This window comes from Letharia columbiana (genome assembly GCF_014066305.1).
Source record: "Letharia columbiana isolate WasteWater2 chromosome Unknown Sc0000053_s0, whole genome shotgun sequence".
NCBI lineage: Eukaryota > Fungi > Ascomycota > Lecanoromycetes > Lecanorales > Parmeliaceae > Letharia > Letharia columbiana.
This window is the reverse complement of record NW_023501097.1, coordinates 103,611-119,435: the sequence shown is the minus strand read 5'-3', so window position 1 is coordinate 119,435 and position 15,825 is coordinate 103,611. Positions and strand designations below refer to the sequence as shown.

Here is a 15,825-nt window from a genome sequence, read left to right as displayed (position 1 = left end):
AATACTTATTAAGTAAAGAAATAATACTAATAAGATGATTTCGATATTACTATTATTTACTAGCTATATTAGAAGACCCCTAGCTTAAAGAATAAAGAATATAAATAAATTTAGGAGTGAATGACTTCGACGATTATCTATAGAAGTCTCTTAATAATCATATATAGAATCGATAAAGGAATCTTAAAGGTGTTAAAGAAGACGTAGTTAAGTGGCGAAAGTAATAGGCTCTGCGAGTACTTTATAAGCTTACTAGATAATAGTATAATTACGCTATAAATATAGATAACATCTCTTCTTCTTCTTATTTCGATACGTCGATCGATAAATTATTTATAAAGCCCGATCGATTTAGGTCTATCGTCGAGCGTCTTTAAGATTAGACGATATCTAACACTAATAAGAAGTATAAATTAAATCTATTAAAATACTCGCTAGAATAAGTGCTTAGCTACTAGAAGAAGTATAACTCTAAGTATCGAATACTTACGAATTCTCTATTAATAAGACTACTTACTTAGTAACCGCGACGACTTAGATTTAAAAGAGAAGAGTTTACAAGATTAGAAGATAGGCGTAAAGATTTAGAGCTAGTCTAATAATAGGGTAATAAGATAATACTTTAATAACTAGACCTCTATAGATAAGTAGATTTAATACTAAGAATTAGTATACGATTCGGCTAATTCTCAAATATAGTATTTTTAAGCTATTTAAATTATTTAATTTTATATAATTCTTTCTTCTTTTATTTTATAATCAACCCTCGACTAAGTAGTAATCCTTTATCATCGATCGTCTACCTCCTCTTCCTCCTCTTCCTCCCTTTTATTCTCTTTATTCTCTTCCTTCAAATTTCTTTAATAGTATATGCTAATAAGAGTAAACTGAGTGAATTAAGTAAGTTAAGTTACGGGTATCGAGCGGGCATTAAATAAAATCTCACTTTATTATATTCTTCTGAACTCGCGTATTAAGATCTATTAATAAGTCGATTAATAACATATTTCTAGTATAGTCTAATTGTCTATAATCGCGACGTGTAGGGAGTGCAATTATAGAATCCTTAAGGACTTATTCTATATTAATTTTTTTAGATAGCTTTTATAACCCGAAGTGCTGTTAAAATTTTAAAAGCTATCATAAAGAGTAGTTAGAAGAACCTCACCAACTACTTACCCTATCGTTTTTTTATCTCTTAATATAATACTACAAGTAAAGGCCCATGAATTAAATTCATGGAGTTGGATTTTTCATTTTTCTAAGTCAAATGGAGTTGGATTTTTCTAAGTCAAATCGAATTTTAGCCCTAGCCCTAAGTCAAATCGAACTCTAATCGCTTGCTGTGCGTTTTTGACCTACTTCCACCACTACAAAATTGATTTAATCTATGTGGTATATAGGCATATATGTGCGGAGAGAGGCGCGCTAAGGCCTAATTAGGAAGGTGTATTAAGTGTGGAGGATTGATTCGTAATAATTGCCTATAAAAAACAGAGAAAGGCCATGTCCTTATGGTAAGAAGTATCGAAATATCGGAAAGAAATGGAGATAACGTGCTAATTAGTGGTGTGAATCCCATAATATCTCCTGCCGCAGTGAAATCTTTCGAATAATGAAATAGCTGTAGACATCGGACGGTTTCAATTCGTCCAAATATGCATCGTTCGATGTTCCTCCTGCAGAGGCCTAATTAGCTGTGATCGTCGCAGTAGATCCTCCTCTTATGATGTTATTGATGTATCATATGAATGCAGTGGGGATGATAGGCCAAGTTGCAGTGGGGATGATAGGCTAAGTTGCAGTGGTGTTCTCCACTTGCTGAGTGATGATTTGATATGGAACCGTGGAGAGTATATAACGTGGGATCTTGGAGAGCTGAGCCGTGTTCTTGGTGTTGAGGATCTTATTGCCGCTTGGTTTCTCCGCAGTGTTCTCCGCATTCGCCTGCTATCGTGATTTCTCTTACCCTGGCTAAGTGGATTGGTGTGAGACCGTGGAGAGTAGGCCTATTGTGTTACTGCTGCTGATGACTATCTCCGCAGTGTTCTCCGCAGTGTTCTCCGCATTCGCCTGCTGTCGTGATTTCTCTTGCCCTGGCTGAGTGGATTGGTGTGGGATCTTGGAGAGCTGAGCCGTGTTTTTGACGATGGTGGCCTTGTTGCCGCTTGGTTTCTCCGCAGTATTCTCCGCATTTGCCTGTTGTAGTTCCTCCTCTTGCTCCTCCTCTTGTAGAGTATCAGACTGAGTGGCTAGCTGAGTGGCTGACTGAGTGGATGACTGATATGACGTGGGATCTTGGAGAGCTGAGCCGTGTTCTTGACGATGGTGGCCTTGTTGCCGCTTGGTTTCTCCGCAGTGTTCTCCGCATTTGCCTGTTGTAGTTCCTCCTCTTGCTCCTCAATGTAGTGGGGATGACAGGCCAAGTTGCAGTGGTGTTCTCCGCTTGCTGAGTGATGATTTGATGTGGAACCGTGGAGAGCATATGACGTGGGATCTTGGAGAGCTGAGCCGTGTTCTTGACGATGGTGGCCTTGTTGCCGCTTGGTTTCTCCGCAGTGTTCTCCGCATTTGCCTATGCCGGTGGCTTCGTCTTGATCACAGGCGGCTTGGTCGTAGCTTTCTTTCTTTACGATGCCTCAACATATCGCGAGGATCTGTCCTATACCGATATACCAGTCTCGGAAAACGCTCTGGAGCCAAGAAGAGGAGGACCAAAAAACCTACCGATAGCAGAGGTACTGGTGGATGATGATGACTGCCCCGAGAATTCAAAGCAGAAACACAAGCCAAAGTTGGTCCTCTTGGGTAGCGGTTGGGGCAGCGTAGCAATACTCAAGACGCTGAACCCCGAGGACTACCATGTCACTGTTGTGTCGCCCGTCAACTATTTCCTTTTCACCCCCATGTTACCATCGGCCACTGTTGGTACGCTAGAGTTGCGCTCGTTGGTGGAGCCCATTCGGCGCATTGTGAGCCGAGCAAAGGGGCATTTCCTAAAGGCCGAAGCAGTCGACGTGGAGCTGTCCGAGAAGCTTTTGGAAGTGGCACAGACCAATGCACAGGGCGAAGAATGCCACTTTTACCTTCCCTACGATAAATTGGTCCTTGGTGTTGGTAAGTGGATCTTCGTGGCAATGCCTTGTTTGCAGAGCTGACATTATTCAGGCGCTACCACCAATCCTCATGGCGTCAAGGGTTTAGAGAATTGCCATTTCCTCAAAGACATCGAGGACGCGCGCTTAATTAGAAACAAAGTAATGCAAAACCTAGAGCAGGCTTGCATGCCTACAACTTCTGACGAAGAACGTCGACGGCTGCTGTCCTTTGTTGTCAGCGGTGGTGGGCCTACCGGGGTGGAGTTTGCGGCCGAGCTATTCGACATGCTGAATGAGGATCTGGGCCGGTCGTTTCCCAAGATCCTTAGGAACGAAATCTCGGTCCATGTCATACAGAGCAGGGGTCACATTCTAAACACATACGACGAAGCTTTATCAAAGTTCGCCGAAGCTAGATTTGCGCATGACCAGGTGGAGGTACTAACAAATTCTCGTGTCAAAGAAGTACAGAAGGACAAGATCCTTTTCAGCCAAAAGGATGAAAAGGGAGAGACTGTCACCAAAGAACTTCCAATGGGCTTCTGTCTCTGGTCCACCGGTGTTGCTCAGACTGAGCTTTGTAAAAGGATCGCAGACAAAATCGACGTTCAAACCAACAAACATGCCTTGGAAACAGACACACATTTGCGCCTTAATGGTGCTCCGCTTGGCTCTGTATACGCCATTGGAGATTGCTCCACAGTCCAAAACAATGTTGCAGATCATCTCGTCCACTTCCTGCGCTCGATGGCATGGGAAAAGGGCAAGGATCCCGAAAAGATGGAAATTACCTTTCCGGAATGGCGCGATGTTGCTCAACGAGTTAAGAAGCGCTTTCCACAAGCCGCAGATCATCTAAGGCGGCTTGATAAGCTCTTTGAACAATATGACAAAGACGTACGTATTCTCGGTGTGACTCCATCCTCATCAATTGCTGCAGACTAAGCCCGAACACCATTCTCTGATGCAAAAGCTCAAATACTGACCAAAATTCTTTTACGAGCCAATTTTTCATGTTTGAGAATCAATACTAACTTCGACATGTCTTTTAGCAAAATGGAACACTAGACTTCGGCGAGCTTCACGAACTACTGCTTCAGATTGATTCGAAAATCACTTCACTTCCAGCAACAGCGCAGCGCGCCCATCAGCAAGGCCAGTATCTGGGACGCAAGCTTAACAAATTGGCGCAGGCGGCGCCTGGAATGATGGTCAACGAAGTTGACTATGGCGATTTAGACGAAGCTGTCTACAAAGCGTTTGAGTATCATCATTTGGGTAGTCTGGCATATATCGGCAACTCGGCCGTTTTCGATTTCAATGGATTGAGTTTCAGTGGCGGCTTGATGGCAGTATACCTGTGGAGAAGCGTGTACTTTGCGCAGAGCGTGAGTCTCAGGACAAGGATGTTGTTGGCCATGGATTGGAGCAAGAGGGCTTTGTTCGGAAGAGGTAACGATAACTGTCCATTATGATGTTCATCGCAATGCTGACTGGGGTTATAGACATGATGAACTACTAGGTAGCGAGTTCCAATGCCTGCTTCATTAGCGGGTAGGAGACGAAGCACAAGCACATGGATTGCTAGCAGGCTTTGATAGTTACAGAGTACACCCCCTTTCAGGCTGAAACTTCTATTACTTGCTGCTTTGGTGATTGAGTTCCTTCATTGACACCTCTTTCTGGATGCTTTCTTTCCTTCTTTCTTTTGATCGGTTTGTAGTGTAGTACTGGGTCAATGACTACGTTTGTGTCAATCTCTAGAACTGACTCAGTCAAGGACAGCTGGACAGCAATAAGCGTAAACAGTCAGGACAACCACTGCGCTAAGTATTCCTGCGTAGCATTGCCTCTCTAAAAATTCGGTCGTGACTTCGGTCGATCAGTTGCCAACCAACTAACGAGCTCTACCCGACATTGAGACACATGATGACACTGAAGCTGAGAGTAGATGTTTACTAGTTATTTTGCTACGCAGATGTCAATGCAAAGATGCCTAGCTGCGCATAATGGGTATCTTCCACTTCAAAACGCCAAATGCCTGCTTCCTCATGCAGCCAGATATTGCAACGCAAATAGAGCCACGATTGTTGGTAAGATCCTCTAGAGACATGGATGATCAGCACAAGCAAATCACAACAACCCCTCAGCTTTTCTACCAAAACGGGTGATCCATAGGCCGTTAATCCCAATCCTCTTCGGAATCAACGCTCTTGCCGCTCTTCCTCCTCTTGAGCGAAGGTCTTCCTCTTTTCTTCTTCATCGGTGTCCCGGCAATGGATACAGAGACCTTCCTCTTCAATGTCCTTGATCCACCACTCATTGGTGTGTCACGCTCCTCATCCCCACTAGGCGTCTCCGGACGTTCCAAGTCTTCCTCTCCTTCGGCGGCAACCTTGATCTCATTGTCGACCGAGAGCAACTCAACAAATTCCTTGCATTGGTGCATCATTGATTCTTCGCTACCTAGCGAGGAAACCTTTTCGGCTATTGCTGCCACCACTTTGTCGCCCGTTAGGCCTTGAATGCGACTCGGGGCTTTGCTGAGATCTTTCGCTGCACTCTTCTTGCTCTCCCGCTTCTGCTGGCTTGCGCTGAGACCGTAGAGACGGCGCAGATAGGTTCTCGCTTCCCAGAGTGAAGACAGAATGACCGAGGCGATACTCAGTTGACGTAGCCTTGAAGGATCAACAGTCACGCCAGTCCCATCATTTGGGTCTTGATTCTGAGGCGCATTTCCTGGGGCAACGTCGGGCATCGACTCCACGGTAATGTGGAAGATCTCGGTGCTGATACTATGAGCGACGCCTGATCCAGTATCCGCGACGACCTTCTCCATACAAGATATCGTATGAAGTAGCTCGTCTAGCCGGCCGTAATCGAAAAAGGCGAGATTCTCTGTCAGGAATCGGGAGAATTGCAGGACATCTGAGAGATCGGTCTTCAAGACGTCGAAGTCGATTTTAGAGCATAGATTCGAAAGAAACTTCTTCTGGTACTTGCCTTTGCTCGTCTTTATGATATCGAACACACCACATAACTTAGAAGCATATGGCTGTGTCGTGTATCCAAGAGGATCTCTTACAATGTCCTTTTGGTATCTGAAGGCTTCCTGGATAGCTCTCATATACTCTCGCTCGAACATACTCTCATGTTGCTGATGCAAGAGGCGGTGTTCTTGGAAAGCCACATCGGCAATGGCTGGGTTAGTTGAAGTTTCTAAGGCAACTAAGGCAGGACCCGATTCTTTGGGGTGTACTAAACCTTGCCGATTGATACTAGCGATGACTTCAGTTGCGGTCAGTGCAGAGTTTTCTTGGCTGGCCAACGCTATGTTCAAGATGTCCTTTAGGAAGCGCTGGGCGATCAAGGCCGAAGCGCCATCGCCATCATTTGCGGTCATGGATCCTCCCAGCTTCCCTCCAGCAGGAAGCTCGGGTCCGGCCAAGGCTTCTTTACCTTTGCCTTCGGCTTGACGGTCTATTCTGGCAAAGAAATCTCGAAAACTTGAAAGCACAATGATCTGCAGCTCTGGTTCGCCCTTTCGAAGAACATCCTGAAACGCGTTACTGATGTGCTCTTGGGTGAATTGATATGGCCACGATTGGCAGACGAGACCGATACTGTCGAATGCCTCGGCTCTGAGTGGGAGCGGTTGATTGAAGCTCGTGAATGGATTGACAGACTGAACAATCAGTCCAGCTACTGATCCACCTTTCCACCAATCTAAGCTGCTCTGAAAAGCCTTATCGTGACTTTCGAAGTCGCAGTGTTTACCGAAACACCCGGCGATCCGTATGTATTTCCTGACGCGTCCTAGATTTTCCTTTTGCTCAGGATCGGCAAACTTGATAGCCCCTCTCTCCAGACGCCGTAAATGCGTCAGTACAGTTGCAATCATTTTGATCAGTATCTCGGGGTTTTGCAGCGCGCCATTGATAGTCCATAGACATTCAGCTACTTCGTTCAACTCTCCCTTTCCAAGTCGCGACACGCTTTGAAGCAGCGCCTTTTGGATACTCTGGAGCAGGCTCTGCTGAATAGTAGACAGCACCGGCAATACACAGCGGAAAATGATGACGATCGACCTAAACAAGTCGAGATCGTCTTTGCCTGAAAGATTCGTAATATAGGGTTGCAGGTTGTGCAATTGATCGGGGGTAAACAGCCGCGCATTGGCTCTGGCAAAAACTGTCAAGGTTTGAAGAATGTGGCGCTGCTCCAGGCCCTCCGCTTCCTGAGTATGATCGATCATAATTTCGAAAGCAGTAGCAACAAGCGATTTGCAGACTCTGAAACTTGCCGCAACGCTTTTGGATTTATTGGACAGGATATCTTGCAGCAGATGGACCAATACAGAGGACACCCTTTCCCCTCGTTGTACCGTACTGATGATGAGGCCGACCTGAGCCCGGAGAGCAAGCTTGTTCGGGACCGACGCATCTGCGAGATCTGGAAAAGGATTGTATGGCAAGAACCAGATCTCCTCGAATGTCTGGCGTGCGAGATCTGAGACCCCAGTGTCGGAGTCCTTGACCCGCTGCAGTAGACTGTCGCCAATAACTGCCTTGACGTTCTTTTCGGTGTTTCGGAGATATATGTCCTTCAGCAATTTCATCGAGCGTTTACGCACTCCCGTCGCTGGATCGTCGCTCAGCTTTAGCACGTGTCTGAGGAAATCCTGTTCAAGCGCGGGCCTTAGGATAATGCATTTGCCGATTAGTGTCAAAGCCGAGTCGCGGACCATGGGAGAAGCGTCAGTTGCGCAGTTCGTTATAAGTGTCTTGACACTCCTCGCGCGATCGAGTAGTGATGGATCTTTTTCCAGCATCTGGGTAACACTTTTTAGGCTCCTAGTACGCACTGTGATCTGCTCGCTGGTGACCGAATCAAGCAAAATCTTGAGGATGTAATCAAATTGACGGCAAAAGTCCATGCTTAGTACAGTCAGCGCGTAGGCGATACGAATTTGGATACTCGTCAATCCATCCAGGTCTCTAGTAAACACGTTAGCAATAGCGGTCTCCACAAAGAAGAGAAAGCACGTACCCAGATACAGGCCAGCCTGTTCCAAGTAGCATTTCACGCATCTTTGAAGCCAGTGCTTCGCTCTTGAAATCTACCTTCACTGCTCCTGACGAAACAACCTTCGCCCATCGTGCCAAATAGTAAGCCTGGGCGCTAAAAATCTGTGGATCATCGGAGTCCTTGTTTTGAAGATACTCCGCAACTGCATGATAAGGTCCGTCCCATATCACAACCTCATTGGTCTCCAGCGATCCATCCATGTAATCGTCCAACATCTGACGAAGGTACCCGCTGTATTGGGACTCATGGCCCTCCAAGCCCCTTGCAGCATGACGAGTATCCGAGACCAATTCGGATATGGCTGAGCCCATCTGTCCTAGGAGTTCCAAAGCCATGTTCTTTGCAGGGGCCAGAGATTTTTGATTTTCTGCAATATTTCGGCAGTTGGCGAACAAGATCTGCAAAAGAAGTTCCGCTGCTGGCCATTCCGGGAGGCCGAGGACCGTGATGAAGTCCTCGAGAAACAATTCCAGGAGCTGCCGATGCGGCTGATCTCCCGTCTTGGAAGCCGTCATCGCACGTTGCACGAGGTACTTAATCACGTACTGTGCGCTCTTAGCGGCATTGTCCAAACGTGAGGTAGCCTCCTTCCCCAGCCTCTGGATGGCGAAATTATGGCTTGAGTGTTCGTCATTCTCAGATGTATCCGACTCCACACTCTCCTCTACGTTGTCCGCGGCTTTTGAATGCTCCACTTGAGACGACTCAAATCCGCTTCCTTGCTCGACTTCAGATGAAAGCAATCTACGCTTTGGGGCCTTCTCGATGACTCCAACCAAACGCGTCGCACTTGTCTGTATTAGTCGCATAATCAGCGCGGAGACGAGCTGAATACTCGGCCCATCTGCCAGCTTGAAATGGCGTGCGTGCTGTCGAGTTACGGGAAGCTTCTGCAAGGAAGACAGAATCTCATCAAAGAGGAATAGACGCTGCCCTGGGTATCTTGAAAAAATCGTGGCTATCATGTCCATTGCCGTATGGCGAAGGCTCTCAAACTTCTGGATGCCGAGAATAGACTCTTTCTCGCTGTGCGCATTTTCCGCAAAGAGTAGGGGAAAGGCAAAGAATTCTATGCCAGTGATGATGATCTCTGCGATTTCCACCCTGGACAACAGCTTGGCTAACAAAGCCATGACCCTACTAACATCGAACAACAACTGCGAGATGATCTTTTTATGTGAGGAAGCTGCCTCGAAAAAGGCCGTACTGGGACAAGAGCTTCGGGCTTCGACAACAGGGATGATGCAGTGGTCCAGGGTCTTTTTGACCACATCTATCACGTTTTGCAGCAGCTCTTCTGAATATATTTGCTTTTCCTCACGTCCGCCTGTCATCATCCTTAGGATCGTCCGAGCAGAGCGAAGTCCCAGGTCCACTGTATCAAGCTTTGAGACCCAAGCGGCGAAGTCGTCTGCGTTCCATTCGAGTTCAATGGGTAGATCTGATGACTTAGCAGCAGTCAACGCGCCCTCACATAGTCCTTGCAGACGCTGCAAATGGTCCGCGGGTATTTCGACTAACCTGCCGGCGGTAGTCGCCTTGTGCAAACTTGACTCTAATTTAACGTGGACAGCTGGGGCCAAGGTATTTAATTCTTGCTCTTCGCGATAAGCTGGGACGAAGTATTGAGCGTGCACGGAATGGGTAACTCCCGGACCGTCGAGTTGCGATTGGTCATCAGCCTCGAAAATATCCTGAATCACTCCTTTCAATTGACGGAGCGTCTCGTCAGATGCCGCTCTCTGATCCTTTGTCTGCGATGGTGTATCAGTTGTTTGAGCCTCGGCATCACGTTTGCGCTTTCGAGAAACTTCGTTATTGTCTCTTCCTGTAGGCTCTTCATAAGTGACAAAGTCGCTTTTCCGAGACTCGACTGACGAGGGAGGGATTACGACCAAAGGAAATTGCGGTGGCTTCGCTGATATAGGTCCGTATACGCCGGTAGCGGAAATTTGAGCATTCTTTGAGAAGGCCGCCTCGTTACTGGTAAACCTTTCGCTTGTAGGCGTGATTGGCGACTGCTGTTGCAGTGTCTGAAGCTTTCGCTTTGAGACTGAGTGCGGTCGGTGAGGCTGCTGACGATCTGCTACTGTTTTGGCGTTAAGCGAGGCAGATAAATGCGGAGGCTGAGGGCTTGTCTTTGGTGCAGGAGAAGTATCTTCCGGGCTTGTTGGAGTTGGGTCTGAATCAAAGTATCATCAGCAAAGATAATCATACTTCTTGCTTGTTGTGTGCATACTCACAACGATGAGCAAGGTCTGTTGCATGGAGTAACAAATCTGCAAATGGACCCAAACTACTTGAAGCCTGCTTATGGCCGTTACCATTGGACGTAGCTTGAGGGCGCTCCTGGTTGCGATGGGGTCCCGCAGGAACTTTGAATTTACTATTTTCAATTATAAGTCCGCATCACGTGTGAGTGTGTGGGCAACCTCACAAGTCAGTAATGACATTCGGATTGAGGTAAGCCTTGAGGTCATGTTTCGAACGGTGAACAATGCTAGACTGTCCCTGACTTCTAAAAAGCTCTTCACCCAAATAATCAAGTGGCTGACGGGATATGCGATGCTCGTTTGAGGTAGAAAAGATTGGTTGAGAGCCATGAATGTTGGCGTTCGGTGTTGGTATAATATCTGGAGGAGTCAGACGCTGCTGTTTAGGAACTCTAGTAACACTGACCAGGACCAAATGGAACAATAGAAGAGAAAGGAGAGAACTGCAAAGCTTCATCAACGTTCAAAAGCCTTGGCCGAGTGGGATGCATTCCGTTGGATGGCTGAAAGGGTGCCACTCCGGTTGATTGCAATCGAAAAGAAGCTCCATTTGGTTGCCTGACAGGAGGTACAGCATTTGGCTGTCGAGGAGTAATGCTGACGTTCATTGGTCGGGGAGGAGTATTTCCGTTGAATTGTGACACGCCATTTCGGGGCACGTTCAACGCATACTGTTTGGATTTCCTTTGAGTCGGGCTTCGATTGTCAGAAGTAGGGACCACGACTGCCAGACCTGCTTTGTGGTTTGGCGAGGCCATTGTTCTTGGTCATGGAAAAAGATAATACTATCCATGTGTGTTACAGAAGCTAGGTGGTCAAGATAGTCAAGTTGGCCATGAACAACCCAGGCTCATATTGGTTGGTGAGCGTGACAGTGATTGGTGAGGTTGCTGTCACAATTCGGTTTCACGACAAAGTTCCTCGGATCTACATTCACAGCCCTAGCCGGGCGGGAAAATATGCTTGGCAACATGGCTCCAGATTTTGTTCTCGGCCCCTGAATATTTTCCCTCGAGAATTGTCCACAAATCCATCGTCACGCCGGCCGGAGACGGCAAGTTCTAGAAATACTCAAGCTGCGGAAAGTCTTTACACTATAGCTATGGCTGCAATCGGATCGCTCGTGTTCTGCACCGATTGCGGTAACCTGCTGGATGGGTCCTCTGGGGACGAAAAGGCAATCTTGAGATGTGACGTGTGTGGAACGGAGAACAGAGGTATAGCGCCTGCAGTAATTTCACCTTGGCTTACAGAGGCGCTGATGCAGGTGCTGATTCGGGCTCATAGACATATCATCTAGTGCCATCACAACCAGATCAAAGCCCACATCTTTCCCTTCCGCCCTCCGCTCAAAGCTTTCTGCAGTACAGACTCTGACGGAGGATGACGTCCAAAAAGATGCTGTGATTCGGCAGACATGTCCGAATTGTGGCAGTAAAGAAATGAGATACTACACCCAACAGCTAAGAAGCGCCGATGAGGGTACAACAGTGTTCTACAGTTGCGATTGCGGTCACAGGTAGGCCGTTTTTGTGCTAATGGCTTCGTTTCAGGCATGCTAATACAGGCCATAGATTCAGCATAAACAACTGACTTAATCGTCCTCTTGGGTATCTATCATATGACCTTTGCCAACGGCGAAAATCATAGCTCTTCTGGGAGAACAGCATACTCCCTCTCACCATTCTTCTCAAACTCCGCCATATCTAATGCGACAACAACACTCTCTCTTACAACCTGTTCTGGATCATTCAGAAATCCGCGCAGGATATCCTCGACGCCTTCCTCGTCTCCGAGGCTTCCAAGCGCCTCAGCAGCCTCGTGCCGCACCATACTCTCTTCCTTGCTGTTGCTCAAGGTGGCTACAAGACTTGGTATTGATGCCGGATGGGAGAGTTGACCAAAAACAAAAGCAATTTCGTGCCGAAAGAGCGCTGAGGGATCAGAGAATCCTGATGCTAGAGCTTTCACGGCTGGGACGGCCGTGGAAAGATCAGGTGGGGATGAAAGGTCGCGGAGGGCGAACATCGCCCTGTAGCGGCCAAAGAGTGGGAAGCTCGTATCCAGAAGCTGTCTCTGAAGCTCTTCGATTGTATGTTGGCTGGTCCCTTGGGCGAGCGGTGGCGCAGGATCTATAGATGTGAAATCGCTATTCCGGAATCGTCAACATTCGGCAACACCGGCCATGTTAGATAGAGGACCCACCTGGTTCGTAATCGCTCTGATTTTTTCTTGGCACTGTGATCCCACTCAATCCTTCCCACCGCAATCTCACAAGTTTCTCTTACGACTTCAGCCTCTCCTGCCTCATCTCTCAAACCCCTCAACAGGCCCAGCGACTCCCAATCCCCTAATGCCCCAAGAGCCTCAGCTGCCTCATGCCTACACATGGCATCCTCCAATCTGTCCTCCAAGACCGTCCTTAGAAATGGTACGGCAGCTAGATTGCCAGTTTGCCCCAGGCAGTAGGCAAGTTCATGCTTTAGCAAAGCGGAGGGCGATGGCAAAGCGGCGGCAATAGCATGGATGGCGGGAAGAGTGTAGAGGGTCGGAGGATGCTTGGAAGCGTGATGCTTCAGGGAAAAAAGAGCTCGGAATCGAACAGCAAGAGGTGTAGCTTCAGAGACAAGGGCGGCGCGGAGGGGGGCGATTGGGTTAGGTTCTTCAAACTCTGACGGGAGGCTGTCTGAGTCCTGGTCTGGGGCAGATGGCGGTACAATCTTGAGATCTGGATACGTTGAAAAATCAGGAGTGATAGCTGTGGGCGCCATGATGGATAGGTTGTGGTGTTGCAGATTGATTCTTCACTTGTCCTGCGGGGAGGCGGACTTGGCGAGACAAGGCCTATGAGTACCCCCCAGTCACTCGAAACTCATCAAAACAGCTCTAGTAGCCCTACGGGGTATGCCAAGGCAAGCAGAGAGAGACATGATTTTAGTGTCCCTCATGCTCACTAGCCGAAGGGATACCTTTGCGCTACGGTCTATCAACTCACACGCTTGCATCTCTACGCCGCATCAGCGTACCCATCCTCTGCTTGATCACGCACATTAGGCGGTCCAGTCTACTCTCGTTCCCATTCTCCCGAGTCGCAAAGCATGGGCTCCGTTGTCCTACCCCATCTGGTCACAGGCTGGTAAATAATCTTGCCATCCCCGTCCGTGGAAAAGACTGACCGTCCATAGGCATGTTGACCAAGCTATCTTGTCGGAAGAAGAACGTCTGGTGGTTATACGCTTCGGACGCGATTGGGACGCCGACTGTATGCGCCAGGATGAAGTACTCTACAGTATATGACTTCTCTCCCTCCTTTTGAACACTCCTTTGCTCACGCTGCGTAGGGATCGCCGACCGTGTCAAGAACTTCGCAGTGCTCTATGTCTGCGATTTAGATCAAGTTCCAGACTTTAAGCAGATGTACGAGCTCTACGATCCAGTGACACTCATGTTCTTCTTCCGCAACAAGCACATGGTAAGCTTCTAGTTTCCTAAAAGATCTACTATTTACTGAATTCGTATAGATGTGCGATTTTGGGACAGGAAACAACAACAAGCTGAACTGGGTGCTGGAGGATAAGCAAGAATTGATTGATATCATTGAGACGATTTACCGAGGAGCCAAGAAAGGGAGAGGTCTGGTCGTCAGTCCAAAAGGTACGTCCACCTTACCTAGTTTCCTGATTGCTCTCTTCTTCAGAGTAGGCAGCGGGGTATGGGACATGACAAGCTGACTGTTTTGTTAAACAGACTATTCGACGAGATATCGCTACTAGGAAACCAAGGTACGAGGGCAGGATCTGAAGGCGGTTTATTGTTTTGCGACCGTGGGTCACGAGCGTCTGGTATGGTCGTCTATATTACAAGGGATGGTAATGGAGGAACTGCGGCTGGGTGTCGATGATAGATTTGGAATGCTTGAATCATTGGTTGGTCTCACTACCAAAGCCACTCGGATTACTTGATCTATTTGCTAACACGGTGCTCTGGCCCCAAAAGATGAGGAAGGCGACCTCTGTTACTCAAGAGAGCATACCGGTTGCTGGACTAACCTAAAGTAGGTGGTCGTTTCCCTTTGGTGGGAGGACTCTTCGACCAATCCAAGAGCAGACGCCTTGTGACGCCTCTTTGATCCACGCCTGCTTCTGTCTCCAACGAACGGATAGTCCATGGTCCTCTCGAGATTGTCAGTCACTTTGGCATATCCGATTACTACCAAATACAAATCCGTACCATTTAACTCCCTTAAAATCGCCTTGGAAAATCGACAGCTCTCTTTGCCCATCTTTACGAAGTGTTTTCGTCTCCTGGGGCATTTATCTACTCGACAGGTCATGTCAGCAACGGTTGTACATGGATCTCTGCGCGCATGCCGGAAAAACGTGACTGACAGCTTCAGCGAAACCAATCCATTCACCCAAACCCTTCACGAAGGCATCGTCCTCGTCGAGCCTGGTCTCGTGACTCCAAACAACCACCCTGTCGAATGAGCCGACCTCGTTCAACACTGTGACTTCTTCCTGCTCCTCCTCCCCTTCTTCTCTCTCCAAATTGCCCACGTCAGTGTTTTGGAGAGAGGTCCTCTCCTTCCCAGCTTCCTTGACAATAACGCCTCTGTACCCTTGGGGAACATCAATCTCCTGTCCTCTCAGCCTCCTCCCGCGGAAGTATGCCTCTGGCTGTCCATCTGTGACAAACGAGCCTCAGATTGGTCTCTGAGTTGAATGCAACAGCAATGCAAGGGAAGACTGACCTTGAGCTGTCTTTGGAGCCCAGTACCTCGGCGAAGCGTCGACCGGCCCGTCCTGATGGATGCGACAGGGGAGGACATTAGGCTCACACTGCTTCTGAACACGAGTCTCGGGTTTGGAGAATTTGAGCATGGTTTCGCTGAAAGTGGAAGAAGATGACTAGAGGACACTCTTTGAGGATGACCACTCAGTTCTGTTTTTGATTGCTCTCAAGTGGGTTCGAGTTGACGCGTGAGCACGGGGTTGGGAGTGCACCAACGCGACGTGAAAGAGTTTTAACATCTACGGTACCTTACCCGAAGCCGGTACTGTAAGGAGGTAAGGTACCTTCTTTACATAAGGGAATCTTGGCGGATGCGGGATGCGGATTGCGGAGAAAGTTCCGAGGTTCCATACTTTTAGAGTTTGATGGATTATGAGCAGGAAAGACAATACCTACGTCAACATCTTTCTCCTCATCTTTCTCCACTCCTCTCATCTAAAGTCAATCCTCCTCTTTTGGCCATGGGCATCGACGCGTTTCCCCATCTTGCAGCGATGACGTTCATCAAAGCTAGGATGCATTTGACTACAAATTATCTGCTTGTCTGCTATTATCATGATACAGTAACCATATCC

At 47.8% G+C, this 15,825-nt stretch overlaps 6 protein-coding genes across 6 annotated transcripts; 3 read left to right on the top strand and 3 right to left on the bottom strand.

Annotated features, from left to right (window-relative positions):
• Positions 1–2,525: 2,525 nt before the first annotated feature.
• On the top strand, positions 2,526–4,620 carry HO173_010865 (uncharacterized protein; the record flags this gene model as incomplete). Its single annotated transcript, XM_037312750.1, has 4 exons — positions 2,526–3,117; positions 3,169–3,995; positions 4,151–4,550; positions 4,604–4,620. The coding sequence occupies 4 exons, from the start codon at positions 2,526–2,528 to the stop codon at positions 4,618–4,620; spliced, it is 1,836 nt and encodes a 611-aa protein (XP_037160390.1).
• Positions 4,621–5,280: 660 nt separating this feature from the next.
• Positions 5,281–11,217, bottom strand: HO173_010864 (uncharacterized protein; the record flags this gene model as incomplete). Its single annotated transcript, XM_037312749.1, has 5 exons — positions 5,281–8,095; positions 8,148–10,368; positions 10,430–10,572; positions 10,624–10,819; positions 10,866–11,217. 5 exons carry the CDS (start codon positions 11,215–11,217, stop codon positions 5,281–5,283), a joined length of 5,727 nt encoding a protein of 1,908 aa, XP_037160389.1.
• A 344-nt stretch (positions 11,218–11,561) lies between these two features.
• Positions 11,562–12,052, top strand: HO173_010863 (uncharacterized protein; the record flags this gene model as incomplete). The annotated part of the gene is made up of 3 exons (XM_037312748.1): positions 11,562–11,676; positions 11,747–11,978; positions 12,034–12,052. 3 exons carry the CDS (start codon positions 11,562–11,564, stop codon positions 12,050–12,052), a joined length of 366 nt encoding a protein of 121 aa, XP_037160388.1.
• A 51-nt stretch (positions 12,053–12,103) lies between these two features.
• HO173_010862 (uncharacterized protein) lies at positions 12,104–13,230 on the bottom strand (the record flags this gene model as incomplete). Its single annotated transcript, XM_037312747.1, has 2 exons — positions 12,104–12,608; positions 12,665–13,230. 2 exons carry the CDS (start codon positions 13,228–13,230, stop codon positions 12,104–12,106), a joined length of 1,071 nt encoding a protein of 356 aa, XP_037160387.1.
• Positions 13,231–13,557: 327 nt separating this feature from the next.
• On the top strand, positions 13,558–14,232 carry HO173_010861 (uncharacterized protein; the record flags this gene model as incomplete). Its single annotated transcript, XM_037312746.1, has 5 exons — positions 13,558–13,595; positions 13,645–13,748; positions 13,801–13,931; positions 13,981–14,113; positions 14,207–14,232. 5 exons carry the CDS (start codon positions 13,558–13,560, stop codon positions 14,230–14,232), a joined length of 432 nt encoding a protein of 143 aa, XP_037160386.1.
• A 276-nt stretch (positions 14,233–14,508) lies between these two features.
• On the bottom strand, positions 14,509–15,339 carry HO173_010860 (uncharacterized protein; the record flags this gene model as incomplete). The annotated part of the gene is made up of 5 exons (XM_037312745.1): positions 14,509–14,633; positions 14,690–14,700; positions 14,748–14,776; positions 14,848–15,143; positions 15,210–15,339. 5 exons carry the CDS (start codon positions 15,337–15,339, stop codon positions 14,509–14,511), a joined length of 591 nt encoding a protein of 196 aa, XP_037160385.1.
• Between the last annotated feature and the right edge of the window lie 486 nt (positions 15,340–15,825).